Genomic DNA, 20654 nt, shown 5'->3' on the forward strand with positions numbered 1-20654 from the left:
TGTGCTGCTGGGCTTAAGATGTGTGTAGCATCCATGTTTTAGAATATGTAGCTTATATGTAACATGGATGTAAACTGGTTCATGGAGGCAGTAATTCTAGTTAAAGGATTGATTTCCCTGCACAAATTCACTTTTACAGCATTATGATATTCCCTCTTTTGTATGCATGTAATTTGTACCTGTTAAGACAGGTTTGAAAAGTGAATTCACACATTTTCAGCTTTCTTCGTTGGCTGTGTTGCACATTGATAATATCATATTTAGTCTTTTTGTCTATGTCTGTTTTGCTGTATCTGTCTCTCCTCTATAAATATGACCAGGATGAAGTTATTGGTTATTTTATGTCTCTATAAAATGTATGAACCCACAGACAACACAGAGGAGCTGATTCCTCAGTGTGTGTGATGGAGACACCGTGCTGCATTCAAGTCAGATCTGTGAAATCCATCGAAATAGCGATAATTTGGGATAATGAACACATTGTTATTTTATTTATTTATCAATCTAAGACACGAAGACATCCTAGAGTTTGCTGGACACATCTACTTTTCATTTGTAGTGAAAGGTCGACATTATTCTTCGAAACAAAGACAACCGTCTTGACGAGAAGGTAGAATTACAATTTTCCCTGTTTCAGTGAATGCAGCACACATCGTCGCCCAGAGATGACGGCAGCCAAACATCACAATTAAAATCCGCCTGGGAGATTATTTGGCTTCACAACAAGCAGTTTTCTAAACAAATATAATAAAGATACGACAACAACAAAAGCCATGTCTGTGAATTATGCTGCTGGACTGTCGCCGTACGCGGACAAAGGTGTTTGCGGACTTCCGGAGGTAAAATACAGCTGCTGTGAGCAAACGTTAGCTAGTTAGCTTCTAATCAACTGGTAGCAAGTTAGCCCAGGATGCTGCTCCTTGGTCGGTCTGTTGGATGTTACTCTAGAAAATGAATCAAAATATGTTTAAAAAGCAGTTATTAAATATAAAAGTACCCAGTGTCGAGTAGAAGTTGTGTATTCCGGTTTGTATTGGAGAAAAAGTACTGAAATATGAGCTAGCAACATTGAAATAACGTTATCAAATGCTTTACCGTCATTAGTCTTTGTTTAGAAAGGCTCCATTCAGAGTTTTATTTTAATTTTACAACATTACTAATGTGTTAGCAGTGTTATAGCAGGTTCATGTGGTTTAACTAACGTTGTTTGTAAATATTTGAGTAATGTATACTCAAGCAGTGCTTCATATTATGAGCATACAGGCGCTGCAACTAACAATTGTATTCATAAACTGGATTAATCTATTAATTTTGTGGTCTATATGTGTCAGAGATAGTGGCAATTGGCAAATAACCACCAAAGTTTCTCAAATGTCTTGTTTTGTCCAACCAGCACCTCAAACCTCAAAGATATTAAGTTTCTGATGATACAAAATTTACTTACTTTAACTGTAGCATCTCTAAGGCCTATATTGCATGTGTTAAATGTTGTCTGCAAATAAGTTAGTCTCCTACTTTGTGTCGTAATCATATGTTTAACATGCAAGGCTTGCACTGATAAGTAGATTACATGAGAGACACAAACTCGTGTTAAAGACAGTAACTTCAGGAATCCAGAGAAAGGTAAAGGGGCAGTACGTTCATTATGTTACTCTGAAATGCAGTATTAAGATGCATTAAGTGGAAAAATACAAATACATGATAGCTGTACACAGATGGAGTGAATTTATTTTTACTTTCCAGCCAAACATAATGTCACCCTCGCTGTTAAAACTTTGTTATAGACTTTACAACTCTGTCCCCAAAGCTGTTTAGTACTGGAGATAGTGGATTATATTTGATTGTCTTTGAAACTCTCCCAAAGAGTGGTGCAGATTTCCTTTTTATTTTATGATACGTAATTTATTGCAACACTTAAATATTAAATAGTTTACTCACAGCAAAATGCATAACATTAGATCTGCAACATGAGACAATTTATGCAACACTGAGAACATTTTTTTATTTTGTAGCTGCTAAACTGTCATGATACAGTGGTTTTGTCTTTATTTGGCTTCAAACTGCATTTAATGAACATGGACTCTCTCTTCCTGCGTGGCCATCATACCACATTCGACCATATCACTCGAAAGCATCCCTTCTCAATCCCTCGTCATTTCCAAATATTATTGATATTTAGCTACTGTTTTAAAAATGTTGTGATGTCTGATTGTGCCAGTGTTCATCAGCTGTTTTCAAACCTGATGTTTTCTGTTGTGTGGCAGGTGTTCGACAGTCCTGAGGAGCTGAAGGTGAAGGCAGAGACCCTTGCTCAGATGATTAAAGAATCTGAGTACTTGGTCGTCCACTCTGGAGCAGGAATCAGCACCTCAGCAGGCATCCCTGACTTCAGGTGAGGCACAGAGTCACTACAGATCTTTTCTTCCATCGAGCCTTTTCACAAACGCACACTGCTTTTCTCTCCACCATGGTTCGTCTTCATGAACATGATGAGCAGGGCAACAATGACCTCATTTATTCTGTCTAAGTTCAACTTCCTTTTCCAAAGCTCTCCTAATTAATGTGTTACAGGAAGTAGAAAGAAATACAAGCAGTATATAGTGTCATTTATATTGTGTCTGCTGATTTTTAGGACAGTATACCTGTTAATGCTCAAGTGTGCATTTACCTTACATATTTTTTAGGGTTGAAACTAACCATTATTTTCATTATTGATTAATCTGCCCATTATTTTCTCGATGAATCATTTTGTCAATAATATGTCAGAAAATAGTGAAATACTCTCTCTGTAATTTCTCAGAGCCCAAGGTGACGTCTTCAAATTGAGAATTAGTCTGTACATTCGTCTTTAAATTGAAATATGAGATCACAGATTGAACTTGAAGTTTTAGATATTATTTTGTTAATAATAATGCTAACCACTGCCAGTTAATTTTCTGTTACTCGACTAATCTCTGCAGCTCTAATATTTTTTTTTTTTTTTTACTGCTAAAGCCAGCCAGGACAAACTCCGTGCAAAGTATTTTCACCTCTTTGCAAAATCTATGCAGGATTTTTGAATTGATTTCAACTTAATGTAGTGTCCCAAGTATGCATCTTATTTTTTTTATACCAAATACTTCGATCTAAAGTCTTTGTGTGAATCTAAAATCTCAAAGTTTGCTATCCTCATGGCGATGGTGAATCACCAGGGCAATCTCATGAAAAAGACAATTTCCAGAAGTGGCTCTGACAGGTAGAGGGCAGGCAATTGTGAATTACAGCAGCCATTCTGAAGACAGTCCTATTGCTGTGTGCTGAGGCCAGATGAACAAACAGTTGACCAGAGATTGGAAGGACAAGAGAAGAAAAAGACTCGTAATGAAGTGTGTCACTGCTGGAAAGATTGTCTTTAAAAAAACTAGACTGTGTATGCAGTAGAAAGAAACAAATACTAGTACCACCACCAGAATGCACTGCACCGCACCAGACTAATAACAGTAGGCTAATACATGTTGCTGAAAACATTTTAGGTGAGAAAAAGACAACGTAACAGAATCTCGGTTCATATTTGATCAGCACTGCTCAGTTTTTTGTACACTTGGAGAAGGCTTATGACCCCGTCCCATGGGGAGCCTTGTGGGTGGTACTGTGGGAATATGGCGTAGTGGAGTCGCTTTTGGTTGGTGTTGGCCTTCACCAGGGTTGTCCCTTGTCTCAGATTCTGTCTGTGATATTCAGAAACAGGATCGCAATTCGCAGCCAGGGGAGGAAGGGGTCTGGTTTGGTGACCTCAGAACTGCATCTCTGCTTTTTGCAGATGATGTGGTTTCGGCTTCATCACACCGTGACTTCCAGCATGCATTGAAGCGGGTGGCAGCCGAGTGTGAAGTGTTTCGGGATGACAGTCAGCACCTCCAAGTCTGAAGCCATAGCTCTCTGCTGGAAAACAGTGGATTGCCCCCTCTGGATCGGGAGTGAGTTACTGCCCCAAGTTCAAGTATCTTGGGGTCTTGTTCACGAGTGAGGGTAGAATGGAGAGTAAGATGGATCGGCGGTTTGGTGCAGCATCTGCATTGATGTTGGTGCTGCGCTGGACTGTTGTCAAAAGGCAAAGCTTTCAATTTACAGATCTACGTCCCAGCCCTTGTCTATGGTCATGAACTTTGGGTAATGACCGAAAGAATGAGATCACAGATACAAACGGAAAAAATGAGTTCCCTCCGAAGGGTGGCTGGGCTCAGCCTTAGAGACAGGGTGAGGAGCTCGGACATCCGAAGAGATACTGGAGTAGAGCTGCTGCTCCTTCCTGTCAACAGAGGTCAGTTGAGGTGGTTCGTGCATCTGATCAGGATGCCTCCTGGGTGCCTCCCAGTAGAGGCACGTCCAACTGGTAGGAAGCCCCAGGGCAGACCCAGGACACACTGGAGGGATTATATATCTCATCTGGCCTGGGAACGCCTCATGGTCCCCCAGGAGGAGCTGGAAACTGTTGCTGGGGAGAGGGACGTCTGGAATACTCTGCTCAGCCTGCTGACCCCACGACCTGACTTCGGATAAGTGGCTAAAAATGGAAGATGCTTAGTTTTACAAATTGATCTCATTTTTTCAGCCTTTGTTTTCACAATACTGGAAACAGTATAGCACCCACTTCCTGTTCACAAACTCTTGCATTACAGCCAAACGATGCTATAAAATATGTTTCTTATGACAGTTTAGGCCAGAAATAGGCAAACATAATACTGGTTCATATTTGATAAAAAACTGCCTAGTTTTACTGTTTGGTCTGAGTTTGAGAAAGAGAGAGGGGTGGCTCTTTCTCTTGATCTGCCTCTATCCTCTTTGTCTCTGTGATGGTGGGCATATGAAAATGCACATGTACAATCTGTAGTCGGAGCAGCATTGTAGAGCCAGTGAAAATCCCATCCAGCAAATTTGAGCTGCCGAATCAACAGGGAGATCTGGGTGCTGGTAAGATGGAGGGAAGTTTACCAGACCACTTTGCTCTTATCCTCCTGCTTTCTCTTGTAGTACCAGTCAATGAGCAGATGAGGGCAGTACCTGCTTTTTTTTTCAGATTCAGCTCTTTGAAAAACACACACTAAAATATATCCTGGGTAATTCTGTGCTCTTTCCATGTAGTGCAAGAATTTCCTTTGATAATGTGCAAACACGTAAATTGCCCTTATAGCTGAGCTGTGGCACATCAGATTAAAAAAAAAGAAGAAGAAGAAGAGAAGAAGACATCAGTTGAGTTAGTTCTGGTGTGAATGACAGATATTTCCCTGTGAGATTTCATATATGCAGGCCTGGAGATGGCTGCTGTGCAGATCAATTAATATTTGATTGGCCTGCCTGTCAGTCAGGTGGAGTCGACCTTGGACAGCAGTATCATTAAAACCAAGGTTTCTGTGCGTACAGATTATATTCCCACTGCTGCCATCCACACACACACACTCGCATGATAAGAAACTCACCTGCTGTTGTTGATATTATTGACGATATCAGAACATGCAAATACACCAGCTTCACAGATCCTCCGTGGCTTTCATGTCCTGCAGCATCTTTCTCATGGTGATAAGCATATAATAAGTGACGTACACGCTCTTCCCGTAATGGTGCTCTTTCTTTGAACTGGCCTTGGTGGAGCGGGCGGTGAATGATATTGGTCTTGAAAGGCTGTTGTGGCTGAGTTTGAGGATGCACAGGATGCGTTCCCTCAGCTGATGCATAAAGATAAGTTGTGTATCCTCGAAGTAACTTGGCAACTGTCAGGGTGTTAGACAGCAGCAGGACTGACAGGACCGCCGCTTTCATCCCTCATACGGACACCCACAGCTGACTGGTTGATCAAAGACGCATGGATCAGAGCGAACAGCAGATTCATTCAGACATTTCAATCTGAAAACTTGTCACTGTGCGCAGTTTGAAAGATTTCTGTCAAATTAGACTGTTGGCATTTCTGTGAAAACTTCCTCCTGTTTCCTTTTGTAGTGTGAGAGTCTTTATGTGGTGTCTCTATTGGTTTTTCATATTGGTTTGGACATGCAGCATTTGACAGCATGTTGTCAATTTGGTACAAGAACTTTGCAGAGATCACATTTTTAAAGTAGTGTGTAAGATTTAAGGGATTTAGTGGCATGTAGAGGTGAGGATTGAAGATTTCAGCCAGCTGAAACTTCTTCAGTGTTCATTGTTCAGCAGGGTCTCTTCCTCTCCAACACTAGCCGACTAGTCGCCCGCATGTTTACGATGTTAATTTAATTATTGAAGTATATATTTTGGGCGGGGCAACACAATGGTTTGAGTTGAAGGTGTGAGAAAGAATAGTATCAGTAACATTGTTAACACTGTGCTACATTACAGAGAAATACAAAACCGTACTAATGAACCTTCATTAATATAGGCCTACATTTTATCTACAAGTGCACGTCACACACTGAGCGAGCCGCCTGTTAATGACGCTGTGGGCTAATGGGCATGTAGCTACTTCCATGTTTCAGATGATACATCATGTTTGTAGTCGACCAATGAAGATGAGTTTACATATCACCTTGGGTTCGTCCTTCACCTTCTCAAAATGATTCCACACTTTGGATTTCCTGCCTGACATGTTATTAACTAGCCTGTGGAATAACCACAGGTACCAGCCCAGTCATATAGGTTTTGATTTATTTTGACAAGGTACAGCTCCTAATAGAGTAGGGGGCAGCCCTAGTTTAGTTTAGTTAAGTTTAGTTTAGTTCATTTCAGTCATTTTCCAGCATAGACCAAATATACACAAGGTAGCCAAATTATCTGCAGAGGTGTCTTCCTCTCCAAAACAGACAGACCTGGGGCCTCATTTATAAAAGAGCGCTTAGGATTCATACTAAAAGTTGACGTGTGCCCAAAAGCTGAAAATGGCGTGCGCCAAAAAATAATCTGATTTATAAAACCGTGCGCACGCACATTTGCACGCAATGTTCTCTTTATAAATCATAGACCTCCTGGAGTTGTGCGCACCCAGATCCGCCTCATATTCCGCCCTCTACACGCCCTAGTTCAACCATAAATGGTCATGCAAATCACTTCATGAATGCGATCTGCATATAAATAAGACGGCATGCGTGTTATGTGAGTCAAGGCAACGGGTGAGAAACGAACCAGAAAACGGAATTTCTCCGAGACTGAGCTAGAGACCCTTTAACGTGAGGTGGAGGACTGAAGAAAGATTTTTTTTGGTGGCCACAGCAGCGGGATCACTAATAAAAGAAAACGAAAAAAAAGTGGCAACACATCAGTGCTGCTGATGCTGTCAGCTGTGTCTGTGGGACTGCACGGACAGTGACAGAACAAAAAAAAAAAAAGTGGTCTGATCTAAAGGTAGACAAAATATTTCTACTTCTTTACCAACATGTAGTTAATGTGTTGTTTTTAAATTTGAGGATGTTTGACATTGATGTGCGACATAAAGAATCACATTTATTAAAGGTGGAGGCAAAAAGGAGTATGTGCCAGTGCCATCTTGCGCAATTACGCACTAGGGTCACCGCAGTATTTATATGTTTATGGCAATTAGTCTGATCAGACTCCTGGCCTGAATTACAGCATGAACCAGTGGTATCCCGGTCCCAAAATACAACGTGTAATTTGAAATACAATTCAAAGATGAAAGTGTAATAGGCGAACACGTTTCTTCATGCCGGTTTTGTCATGAACAGCACATGTCTAAGTAGGGCTGATGAAATGAGTGTAACAGTTGTGCTTAATGGCTGTATTTCGAGACATGATAAGCGCACTGGAAATATTTAGCTAAATAAATAAATATATTCCATGCAGTTGCGCCATCCTCTCCCCCTCCTGCACTCACAGAGACAATGAGACGTTAGAGGCAGTGCGGATTAAATACGTATTTAGAAAGAATTTCAATTCAGGATTTGAGTTGGATTTTACAGCGTTTTTATGATACAATTATCACTCACTCCAAGCGCAAAATAAGGCTGCTGGATTTAATTTCAATGATAACGTGGATCTAAGGTGGATATAGCGTGACATTAAATTTGAGTAAGACATCAATAAAAATCTGACTCCACTTCTCCACCTCACCGTCTGCATCGCCACTTCCCAGTGTCTTCCAAAATGTTCACACGCATGACTCAGAGTTTGCTTACAGGTGCGCACATTCTCCCGCCAAGTTTATTTTTATAAATTACAACCTTTGTGTGGTAAGTGGCTTATGCCACTTTCAAGCCCCGTTTTGTGCGTAAGCAAGCTTTATAAATGAGGCCCGTGGTGATTTAAACCAGTAAAAACACTGAGTAAAGCTGTTTCACGTTCAAAAATCAGTGTTTTTTTCAACACTGCTCGTCACAGAGAAGCTGCTGTGCAAAAAACATGAAAGGCCCTATCTTGAGCCAATGTTTGGTTTGTCTTTTCTGGACCACTGTAGAAACACAGTGGTGAACATGGCGGTCTCAATGGATAAGGACCTGCTACCTATGTAGATATAAACAGCTCATTTTAAGGTAATAAAAGCACAAGGATTCTTATTTTCAGGTAATAATGCGCTCAACAAAATAGACTCATTACATTATATTCCATTTGTGCCAGTATGTCCCCCTAACTCCTACACACTGGACCTTTGATACTCAACCATGAGTGCAAACCCACGCAGACACTTAATGCCTCCAGTCAGGCTTCTGCATTATAACTTGTTCAGTTCTAAATTACAACTGCCATCAGTCTTCTCTTCATCACTGTACTCTCCTTCAGGGGTCCGAAGGGTGTGTGGACGTTAGAAGAAAAGGGTGAGTCACCTCGCTTTGACACCACATTTGAAGATGCCCAACCCAGCCTGACTCACATGGCCCTCCTGGGACTGCAGAGGGCCGGCTACCTCAAGTATCTCATCAGCCAGAATGTGGACGGCCTACATGTGCGATCAGGCTTCCCCAGGTAATTGCCTCCCGTCCTATAGCATAATGTATGAACATCATGCATTGTACATACTGAGTAGCTGACTCATATCACAGCTACTGGAAAGCGTGGAGTAATGCATTATCTCAAAGAAAAGCCACATAGAGCCACTAGCACTTACAGCAGTAATAATTGCTGTTTTTCCCACAAATGCGGGCTGTGGAATAAGATGTAAATACAACACTGTGGGCTTATTTATACTGCACCTTTCATACAAGAAATGCAGCACAAAGTGCTGTACAGTAGGGACATTATAAGCACTGAGTGCTTCACATGTAAATAGACATGATGGACATAAAGCAGACAAGGCAATTCAATATACAAGACACTTAAAGCAGTTTAAAACATGGATTAACTGATTCATAAAATCATAGAATTGTAAAACTAAAAATTACAAATCAAGTAAGATTTTAAGAGCGTGGAGCGTGAATAGAAAGTTAAAGTCAGTCAGTGCAGAGCAGCTCAGACTGGCCTGATGTGCTCTCTCCTCTTGGTTCTGGTTAATAGCTGAGCTGCAGCGTTTTGAAGGAGCTGAAGTGTCTCAGTGGTGTTTTTGGGCGGCAAGTAAAAAGTGTGTTACAGTAGTTGAAGCAGCTTAAAATAAAGGCTTGAATCAATTACTCAGCATCTTTTTCATTTAGAAATGGTCGTACCTTAGCTATGTTTTAAGCAACTCCACTAATTCTGTTGACCACTTGGTCAAGCTCTTGAAAACAGTGAAACTACCCATCATAATTTGTCAGAACACAAGCTTATTTCATCATTCATCATTCGTCTTGTTGTGTTTGTCAGAAAAACAGTCCAAAACCCAAAGATACTCAGTTTATCATGTTAAGAAAAAGAAGCCAAAATGTGGTTCTAACTTCTAAAAATTGATTGAAAGATGACTGAATAGTTGCAGGTTAATTTTCTGTTGGTCAAATTATAGACTTGTCGTTGCAGCTCTACAACATAAATGATCACCTAACAAGTTTTTATGGGAAACAAGTTAGCAAAGAGTTAACTATTTAGCCACCCAGCAGACACAGAGCAACATTGGCATTAATTTGGATTCATGGTTGTGTCCTCCTGATTAAAGTCACAACTCCTGAGAGGAGTATTTGTCTGTTTAGCTGCTCTTCACCAGCTATGCTAACTTTATGACGTTTGGTGCCGGTCAGGTCGTGATAGTCTGTTAATAATAGATTTTTTTTTTTTTTTTTTTAATTTTATTTTTTCTTTGTTACCTGAAAACAGCTGCATGCTGCTGCTAGAATCAACATTAATAAAAGTGATGAGAGTGAACAAAGACATTAAAGTTGCGGGCCATGAAACCAAAACAATGAGCTGGAAGATGCTAAAACGTAGCGTAGAGCTGAGGGGAACTGCTGAGTGGGAGGATAAGGGGCTGTAATAATAATAATAATATTAATAATATTAATATTTGTGGAGAGCTTTGTAGGTGAGGAGGAGGTTTTTTCTAGTGGATGCAGTATTGTACAGGGAGCCAGTGAAGTTGGATGAGAACAGGGGTGATGTGGTCAGATGATTTGGTGCAGGTGATGATCCGGGCGGCCAAGTTCTGAATGATTTGCAATCTGTTGATGAGTTTTGTGGGGAGGCCGGTAAGGAGGGTGTTGCAGTAGTCGATGTGGGATGTGACAAGTGAGTGAACCAGGATTTCAGTGCTGGATTGGGACAGTGATGGGCGGAGTCTGGAGATGTTGTGGAGGTGGAAGAATGCATTCCGGGTGATGTTTTGAATATGAGGTGCAAATGAGAGGGTGCTGTCCACAATGACGCCGAGGCTCTTGACTTGTGAGGAGAAGGGTACAGGGAATCCGTCGATGATGATGGGTGGAGCTGGGGTGTGTTGTGACTTGGTGAGGGTGGATTTGGAGCCGATGAGCAAGGCCTCGGTTTTATTGCCGTTTTGCTTCAGGAAGTTCCTGCTCATCCAGCTCCGGATGTCTTCAAGACAGGTGGTGAGGGAGGTGGAAGGGATGGCAGTGGTGGGTTTGGAGGAGATGTAGACCTGTGTGTCGTCGGCGTAGCAGTGAAAATGTACCCCATGGTGACGCAGGATTGTGCCCAGGGGGAGGAGGTAGATGATGGACAGAAGTGGACCTGCACACATGCCGCGTCTCAACCGCCTGGAAAATGCAGGGTCAGGCAGTGGGCACCAATCTTGTGCCTTTTCTGTGCCTGCTTTCAGGAGGTGGTGGCAGGTGGCGTCTAAGGTTGCTAAGCAACCTCAACAAGCACCACATCATGGCCTATTTACCTGAATTCCTGAGTGCAGAGCTGATCTTCTTGCAGACGCTGTTTATGTTGCATTTTCTGAACAAGTTAACTTGTTCAGAAAATGCAGTGAAGACTTGACTGTGGAGGAAACTACCACATTATTTTTAATTTTAATTGTATTAATATCTGGTATTTTACAAACAGAAATATGTACAACGTTGTAAGTTGTGTGAGATAACCATATTGTTTCACAGCACTCTGTTACATGTTGGGTTTGTTCTGACTCAGTGTTGTTTAAAGATGAAGCTGCTGCTTTGTGATAATGGCCATAACATCGCCAGCAGTGAGGATCTTTTTAGATACAGCTCAAGTAATGCTTCATGTAATGGAAAATGTTTGGTCTGACTCTCGATTATCCAAAACATTATTGGACTAACCCAAGGCCAAGAATTCAATTTTTCATTCAGCACATACACCCAGAGTTCATGGGTATTGGACGACTTGCTTTCCCTGGAAGCCATTTCTTCCTCTCCCTCCATCAGTCAGGTTCTTTTAGACGAGGCCAGGCAGTGAAATGGTGGCTTTCTGTGGAAGTCACCGAGGTAGCGCATGAACTGGTGAAGTAAACTGGTTGGCACTAATCTGCGAAGATGCAAGGTGGAGCGCAGGAATGAGTATGAGGCCTGGGAATATTTATCAAAGACTGTGAAAATGTTGTGTTGAAGAGTCCTGACATTGACTTTGAAAAAAGATAGTAGAAGTAAATATCATGTAGGGCTGGGCAGTATATTGATTTTGTGATGTGAGACTAGATATCATCTTAGATTTTAAATATCCTAATAAGGTGTAGGGCCCTGTGATTTCATCAATGCAGAAAACACGGACAGAATTGCGGAAATTTTGATAATAAAAATGGAATCAGCTGCAAACCTGGAATATCATGGACATTATCAAAGCAGAAGTAGAAGTAATCCCTACAATATTGTCGCTATATTGAGGTATTTGGTTAAAAATATTGTGATATCTGATTTTCTATGTGTCGCCCTAATGCCCTAATGTCATCTTTGTAATCTCTCTGTCTCTGTGGACATTTCTCTCTCTTGCTCTATCAGGGATCTGTTATCGGAGCTTCATGGGAACATGTTTGTGGAGGAGTGTGAGAAGTGTGGCAGGTATGTGCGCACTCACACATGCACTCACCACCCACATTTTGATGTTAAAACTCTGACAATGCCCATCTTCACAAGCTGCTGTCTGTCACTGAGGTCATTTCATTTGGTACACCTGTTTGATAAGACAAATCATGTGGCAGCAGCACCATGCACAATGTATGAACCATGCTGTGGATCAGGAGGCACGTATCCATGAATCCATCCTGCATGTGTTGAAGGTAAAAGCCGTGGGTGTAATTGTGTTTTCTCTGCGCACGTGAGGCACATTTACTCCACTTGTGTGTCCTATTTGTTGCTGACCAGCTGCACCACCTCTTTTTCAAATGGAAACTTCCAGCAGGATAATGCTTCCTTTCACAGAGTGCTCATTATCTCCAAACGATTTCAGGAACATGACTGTGACTTCATTTCACTGCAGTGACCTGCGCAGCCTCCATATCTCATCCAAATAAATTGCCTTTGGGATGAAGTAGAACAGGAGCATACATGTACATAATGTTTGCAGCAGCTACATCATGCCATTGAGACACTGAGATCCCTTAAGAGCATCACCAACGTCCTGTTTAATCATTAAAGAGAGCTGTGTGGAGTCAGAGGTTTTCTTTTCACCGACTCTGTTATCATGTGTTTGTGTATGAACGCGTGTATGAATGAACCTCAGTGTGCTGCTTCTAGATAGCATTCTGGTATCACTTCATTTAAAGGGGTGTGAATAAGTCCAACATTACACTGTCATGATCAGTATGGCGTTCTGTTATTATAACATCACTTACAATGACATTTTAATGGCTAGTCCAAATTGTACCACTGTGGCTGAGGTCAAGAAACTTATTCATGATGCAGTTATAATGATCTCAAGTCAAAACCAACCACAAGTAAGTTAACACCTCAATGCAATGTTAACACATGAAGCTAGATAGTTTATTTAAGTTTGATAATTAGGCCTGTTAGAGACATTTCTAGCAGGTTCTAGTGTCCTATTATTTTGAGTCACTTTAATGTACCACCTGACCCGGTCTCTCTGGAACCTGTTGAGGGAATCTCTCGAGGTGTGCTGAAGTGTGTGGAGCGTGGAAGATGCCACAGCGTTATAGTCTTTAACTTTATTGTGGCTTCCTATTATAAGTTGCCACCCACAAATGCAATAACGGGAGATATGATAAACTCGCTGCCTTTTTTGATTAAGTCATTTAATACCCCTGTAATTTGAACATTGTTTTTATGAATGACTGTTTTATGTGGGGAATGTTTGTTTGGGGATTTTTCATGTTTTAAATGCGACAGTCAAGACAGTCAGTTCATAGCGCCATCTTGCAACTCTCCAGTCTCCACACATCCTGCAAATCAATCAACTCTTAAACCAACTGAAGCACCCTGGATCATCAAACAGTGAGTAACATTAAACCAAAGTCAGTGAGTTCATCATATCTCCCGTAATGGCGCCTGTGGGCGGCTATTTTTTTTAACTTATTTGGAAGCTGCAGTAAGGCTGTGACTTGTCATAACAAGGACATTTCATTTAATTATGTATTAAAAATGACATCATTGACTGAATGACACTTAAAACTGGGGTAGGCAGTTTTCTGGAATGGACAAAAAAAAAATGGCAGAATTTAAAATACACCCTCCCCCTGAAGCTCCCCCCTTTCTGTCCTAAGCCCCACCCACCTGATGAATATGGACATATGCACATGCTTCATACAATAACCTAGTGTTTCCTTTACATTGATTTATTCAATCTTTTTTCATTGTGGAGCTCTCGACGCAAATTAGCTAGTTAGCACATCCTGCGATCCCTTGTCCTTACTTCCCATCACTGTGGATTTCTTTGTCAGTGAGAGGGTGGGCAGCAGCTTTGGGGATGACCTTCAGGCGGCAGCTGTAGCAGCTCAGATACAGCAGTCAAAGCGGGCTTACGGCCAGCAGCAGCAGCCCCAGGTCTAGCCTGTGTAATGGCATCAACAGGGTCACATCAATACATCAATGATATTTCAATGGAATAAATTACTTATTGACTTATTCATACTTCAAAAACAGCATCAATAAGTGATTAACATAGGGGGGATCACAATAGATTAAACAAATGAAATAAAAATCAACCAAAAATCAACCAGCCACCCTCCTCCCCTGACAAGTAAAGAACAGTCCCTTGAGTGCGGTGAGGTTTGTGGACCGTTACCTGCCACAAAGAGAGAAATGTGAACCGCTCGTTTCTCCTCTGGCACGTCACATACCTGTGTGCCGCCACAGCTCCGCTGTTTAGGTACTTCTGGGCAGTCATGACACCAATGAAGAGGAAATTATTGGATCTGGAGTTGGACTTCTAAAAACGTATTATCTTGCGGTGGCCATACTGCTCCGCTGTATTCCTGTCTGTGACCCCCGTTCAACCCACAACCGGCAGGATTCGCCTCTCGTTTCTGCTGCTGGTTGAAATCTGTACTCATACAGCGTGCTCCTGAATGATTTCTTTTGCTCGCACAAAACTATATTAAGTCGCAAATGTGAGTAAAATGCTCACCATAGAGCTCTGTAGTGGAAAACAAATCACTGTAGCATATATAAACAAATCTAGCCTACAAGTAAAAAGAAATAAATAATAACTTTCACTGCTTAAAGACACTCAGTAGCTCAGCTAATACCTGAAATGTCACTGGAAAACAAACCACTGCAGCAGCATGTTGAGTGCCATGTGGCCAGCGTGCACCGTTATTGGACGGCGCATGGACACTCACCCTCTTGTGATTGAACTTTGAACTTATCCCACAGTAGTGGTACCGAGTGAGGTACCATAGTACTACGGTACTCCAACATTATGGTATGTACCGTGGTGTTTTAGTACTGCGGTCTACCATTGGTACCAGTATACCGTACAACACTACTTTGCAGTATAGGCAGTTATTGCCAGTGCTGAAATAGCAACTTTCTCTGCAGGATTCTCCACCACTGCTTCAGGCTTTCACTGAAGGGATTTGCATGCACATCTGTATCTGTGGAACAGCCAGTAGGAGCGCCCTCTCTCTGAAAGTACCTGTAATTGGCCAAAGTCTCCCATCTCAGCCTAGATTTTCTAAAAACCGAGTCAAGAGGAGGTGCAGAAGTTCAGTCTTCTTACTGCCTACTTTCAGCGTTAATGACAGCAGTCATTAACATTCATAAAGACTCTTTCATGAAATAGATAGTGTCATGTCAGTCTTATGCCCACTCCTTCACATAAAGCATCACCAGCTTTATCTTTTTAAACTGTAACCGAACTAAAGCTGATGTGGTTGGACAGAGACGTAACCTGGAGGAGTTTTGTTTTCAGGCAGTATGTCAGAGACAAAGTGATCGGCGTGATGGGACTGAAACCGACAGGACGTTACTGTGATGTGGTTCGATCCAGAGGACTCAGAGCCTGCAGGTATCACAGGCAGGCGATCACTGCAGTTTGAAATTACCAATAATGTGCCATGATCCCTTTATAAGTATGATGAATGACTGACTGTGTATTCTTTACTTAAACAGAGGAAAGCTGATCAGCACTATACTGGACTGGGAGGATGCTCTTCCTGACAGAGACCTGAACAAAGCAGACGATGCCAGCAGGTGAGAGACAAAAGTGTTAGGTGTGCTTCACTGTCCACTTTAATATAACCATTAGGCTCATATGTGTTAGCGTCTCCATTCAATCCTTCAGCCACAAAGATCTTTTACTGTGTCTCGACAAAAGAGCATTGTGAATGAGATGTTTGTGTTTCACCCTGATGTAGCCAGTGACCCATATTAGATGAATAATTACCATCTGAATTACAAAGAGGAGATTTTGACCTCTGACCGATGTGCAGTGTGCTTATGCATGTACTTGTAGAGCTACACTTGAGTCACAGCGCTAAGCATCATTTTCTCTGAAAGGTAATTACGCAGCGGTCTTTGAAGAACAGTGTTTAAGAGCAGGTCATTTCACGACTCTGATGGATTTTCTGAAGGTGTTTCCAAGATATTTAAAGACATTCTCAACCAGACTGATGAAGGAATATTCCCTCTTTTGCAAGATAAAAAATGTATGCATTTCCTGAATTGTGCTGCTTTTTTCTTAGTCTATAGATTGGAAAGAAAGATGGCACCTGGAAATGTTTTTATAAGGCATTCTGATTATATTCATGTCAGGCTAACTGGATTAGAAATGTAGTCTCAATTTAAGAATCGGGTCAATTCAAGTAAAGTCTTTGTGAATTCTGGGAATAACTTCAATAAGTGTTAAAAAAAATCTTTGTGGTTTTTCAAATGTTGACAGGTAATTGTTTTTCATAGAAAAGAATGCTTAGTGCTGTGGCTCACATCTAACCGACAAGAGGCACAAACTGAGAACGTACTTTGAATCTTTTCCTCAACATGTTCTCCTCACTACCAAATAGGGCTGCACAATGACTCGAATATTAATGTCAATCACAATTTGCGCTTCCCACAGTTAAATGAACATGATCGATTGCGTTACTGACATTTAAATGCGAAAACTCTGCTGCTTATCAAGCGTTTCCTAATCCGCTGTGAGGGTCCAAAGGACAGAGGGATGGCGTATGCTGTGAAGCCCTCTGAGGCAAATTGTTGTTTGTGATATTGGGCTTTATAAATAAAATTGAATTGCATTGAAATGGAATTGAATTAAACAAACAACAATGGCAGCTGTTGTGCTACCGTGTGTGCGCACACCCTGCAGCAGCAGTCTGTGAAAAACCTTCCTGAATGTTGTGGCTGCAGCCCAGAGTAGGAGAGTAATACAACAACAGATACCAGATGGAAATCAAAGCAATACTCAAATGTCTGGAGCAGAAGGTGAAGAGCTACTTTTTCGATCCGTTGTCGGGAGTATTTTGGATTTAGAGTGCCTGCGCTTTAAAGCAACACAACTCATTTGTTAAAGCACCTACAAAAGCACCACATACTGCAGTACGATGAATGCATAAAGGTCAAGAAGAATAATCTCACTAACGTCAGCTCATTGAGTCTCCTCCTGGGGGATCCCAAGGCGTTCCCAGGCTAGATGAGTGTGTTCTGGGTCTGCCCAGGGCCTCCTACCAGTGGGATGTGCCCGAAACACCTCCGATGGGAGGGGCCTAGGAGGCATCCTGATCAGATGCCCGAACCAGCTCAACTGACCCCTTTCGATGCGAAGGAGCAGCGGCTCTACTCCAAGGTCCCTCCGGATGTCCGAGCTCCTCACCCTATCTCTAAGGCTGAGCCCAGCCACCCCACAGAGGAAACTCATTTCAACCACTTGTATCTGCAATCTCATTCTTTCTGTCACTACCCAGAGCTCATGACCATAGGTGAGGGTTGGGACGTAGATGGACCAGTAAATCGAAAGCTTCGCCGTCTGGCTCAGTAAAGCAGTGCTCTGTTGATTAAAATGTAAAAATGCAATAAAAATATTTAGTCCCAATAATCATGCAGCCCTACCACCAAACATTTCTGCCAGCTTTGGAAACTTAGTGAACCCTTTAAGCCCAGACAAGTATGTACGATGTATGTGACTATTATGTGTGACATGTTTCTCTTCTGTCTGCACCCAGACGAGCAGACCTGGCACTGACGCTCGGCACCTCCATGCAGATCAAACCCAGTGGAGACCTTCCACTTCTCACCAAGCGCAAAGGAGGCAAACTGGCCATTGTCAACCTGCAGGCCACGAAACACGTGAGTCTCATTCATGCATCCCCACCCGACACACATGTATAGAAATACTGTGCACATAATTAAAGGCTAAATTGTGGTTAGAAATATCTGCTCATGTGCCTGTCCGCCATGATCAGATTCCTCATTTCACAGTTGTGATTTCTTGTCTTGCAGGACAAGCATGCCCACTTGCGTATCCATGGTTACGTGGATGATGTCATGAAAGAGGTAATGGAGCTGCTGGGATTGGAAATCCCAAAGTGGGAAGGTCCAACTGTCTGTGAGAGCTCCAAAGTGGCCTCTGAGTCCACCACAGACGTCAAACCACCACATGCAGTTACAGCAGAGAAAAAGGTGAAAAAGGAGGCTATTAAGGAGGAGAGAAAAAGAGACACAACAGCACTAACAGAGGATGGGGGTGTTAAGGAGGAGGCGGTGTCGGTAAAGAGGGAGAGAGCGGAGCCCCCAGTGGAGATAAATGAAGAGAAATAGCCTCAGGTATTTTTTCCTCACAACAACTTCACAACACAAACCCGTCCAGGAACAAACTTCACAACTGAGGGCGCTTTGATCAGTTTCAGAGGACAGGGGTTCTTCTCATCTTCACCCTCTGGAGCAAAGACTCTTCAAGTACTGCAGTGGTTTTGTTAAACCCAGATCTCTTACACTCCCCTTGCAGCCACGATAAACAGGGATGTGAAACTGACTCCTCAGCTGAGGGCTCAAAGGTTGACTAAGCGATAGTGTCCGGGGTAAAAGGATCTACATGAGGTGGATGTTCAGATGGGAGTAAGGACATGGTAAAGGGGATCTTTGCATATTATTCAACTTGAGGCTTTATTTTACTAGCAGAACCAGCCTTTAAAGAGCAGCTCTATTATTTTTTAGGTTTTTGTATCATTCTGTGTTTTCCCAGTAGTGTTCCTAATGTGTTCAAATCCAAAAATACAAAATTTTGCTGGAAGTACATATGTTTTCGGATCAAATGCTGTTTTCCCAAGCCCTTCTATAAACCTTCATGACCTGACTTAGGTTTCTGCATGATGACATTCCTACATATGAACTCTCTAGCCCGCCCAATGTGCCTCTTCGGGATTGAGCTAAGTCTTCTTGGACTACGTTTAAACTGCAGGCTAATGTGGCCAAAGTCTGATCTTTTTTGCTCATATGTGACTCAGATCAGTTGTTTTTCATAACGCCAGGTTCACACTGGACACAGAAGCACCGTGATTTGTTAATAATCACACAGCCCCCCGTCAGCAGTCACCTGGCCATTCACACCAGAGCGGCATTTCTCTGTGCCGATCAGCAAGTGACTCAGCCCCTCTGCTCTGTTTAGATTACATGTATTACCTCTGTTTGCCTCTGTCTCTGTGAGTGTGATTATGTGTGTGCCAGGGTGCTCTGTGCTGTGCCGCATCCAGTGTGAACAGAAAGGTTAAAATGGGCAGCAAAGGCAAGGGGGCACGGAAAATCGGCACGCTTTGTGGTGCGTCCTCGTGCTGTGTGTGAACAAATTACATGGAATCTCATCTTTTCAATCTGATTTTGGTCTCTTCCATATGTGATCCTGAATCAGAACCCTGAACTGAGTGCCAGAGTCTTGTGGAGAGGCACTGACAGATGTAGTTAAAACTGTCCCGTCACATCCTGAAATTTTGAATGAAAGCTTTTTCAGTGAAGTCATTCACGTCACAATCCCACAACACCTGGTGCTGATGCTGCACACGCCTACGTACAGAAATAGCAGCCACAGCTTTACAAAAAGCCATGATTTAAAAACCTGGCTGTCTTCCTCCTCGTCCTCATTGTCATCTATTCACGAATTTGCTGGCTTCCGCTGCACATCAGCTTATACCTGAAACTGTAATCACTGACTTTAGTGGCCTCCATCTTTACTTCTATACAACAGCACGCTACATGTGACGTCTTTGTTACTATTCTTATGCACGTGCGGGTCAGTTCAGGACCGTGACCAGTTCACACTGGAATTTGATATTGGCCACATTTTTAAAAAATTATATGAACAGCCAAATTAAAGATCTGAGCAATAAATCCGAATGAACACCAAGGCTTAAGATGTGAATGTAGTATGTGAGAATTGTTCGTAATTATTGATCTTAAGGCCTTTGCACACTGAGTCAATTTTTTTTCATTCATAATTGTCACACGTCTAAAAATAAATACCACCTCACACTGTGTCAATCATGTTTGAGTCTGAAACTATCATCTGCGAACAGGTTCGATTTTCTGCGTTTTTCGTATCCATCAGAGCCTTCAGAGACATTTGAGCAAGACTCAGTGAAGAAAATGTGGCGGTGGGACACATCCGCAATGAGACAGAGGAACAGGGGGCACAGGATAATTTCAAAACTCAGACAGCTCACGTTTAACAGGTCAGACAGTAATATTCAGGTGCATTGAAATTGAAATAACGAGTAGAACAATAAAATGCATCTGAATCAGTGTCCAAGGTGTCTGTGCATAATAATTTTTTTCGGATGACGGACTTAAAAAATGCATCTGGAAAAAAACAAATTTCAGTGTACGAAGGCCTTTACTCTCCCAGTTTGAAGAGGCAGACAGTACGGGCACAGAAGCTAAATTATGTTCTGCTGGATGTCACATTAGTTCGGTTCCTGAAGGTCACACATTAACACAAATGAT

At 42.1% G+C, this 20654-nt stretch overlaps 1 protein-coding gene across 1 annotated transcript; it reads left to right on the top strand.

Moving 5' to 3' along the window:
- Positions 1–660: 660 nt before the first annotated feature.
- sirt6 (sirtuin 6) lies at positions 661–20412 on the top strand. The gene is made up of 8 exons (XM_049599240.1): positions 661–839; positions 2265–2392; positions 8734–8916; positions 12273–12332; positions 15640–15735; positions 15840–15920; positions 17885–18008; positions 18162–20412. The coding sequence occupies exons 1-8, from the start codon at positions 774–776 to the stop codon at positions 18477–18479; spliced, it is 1056 nt and encodes a 351-aa protein (XP_049455197.1). The 5' UTR covers positions 661–773; the 3' UTR covers positions 18480–20412.
- The last annotated feature ends 242 nt before the right edge of the window (positions 20413–20654 follow it).

This window comes from Epinephelus fuscoguttatus, linkage group LG15 (genome assembly GCF_011397635.1).
Source record: "Epinephelus fuscoguttatus linkage group LG15, E.fuscoguttatus.final_Chr_v1".
Classification (NCBI taxonomy): Eukaryota; Metazoa; Chordata; class Actinopteri; order Perciformes; family Serranidae; genus Epinephelus; species Epinephelus fuscoguttatus.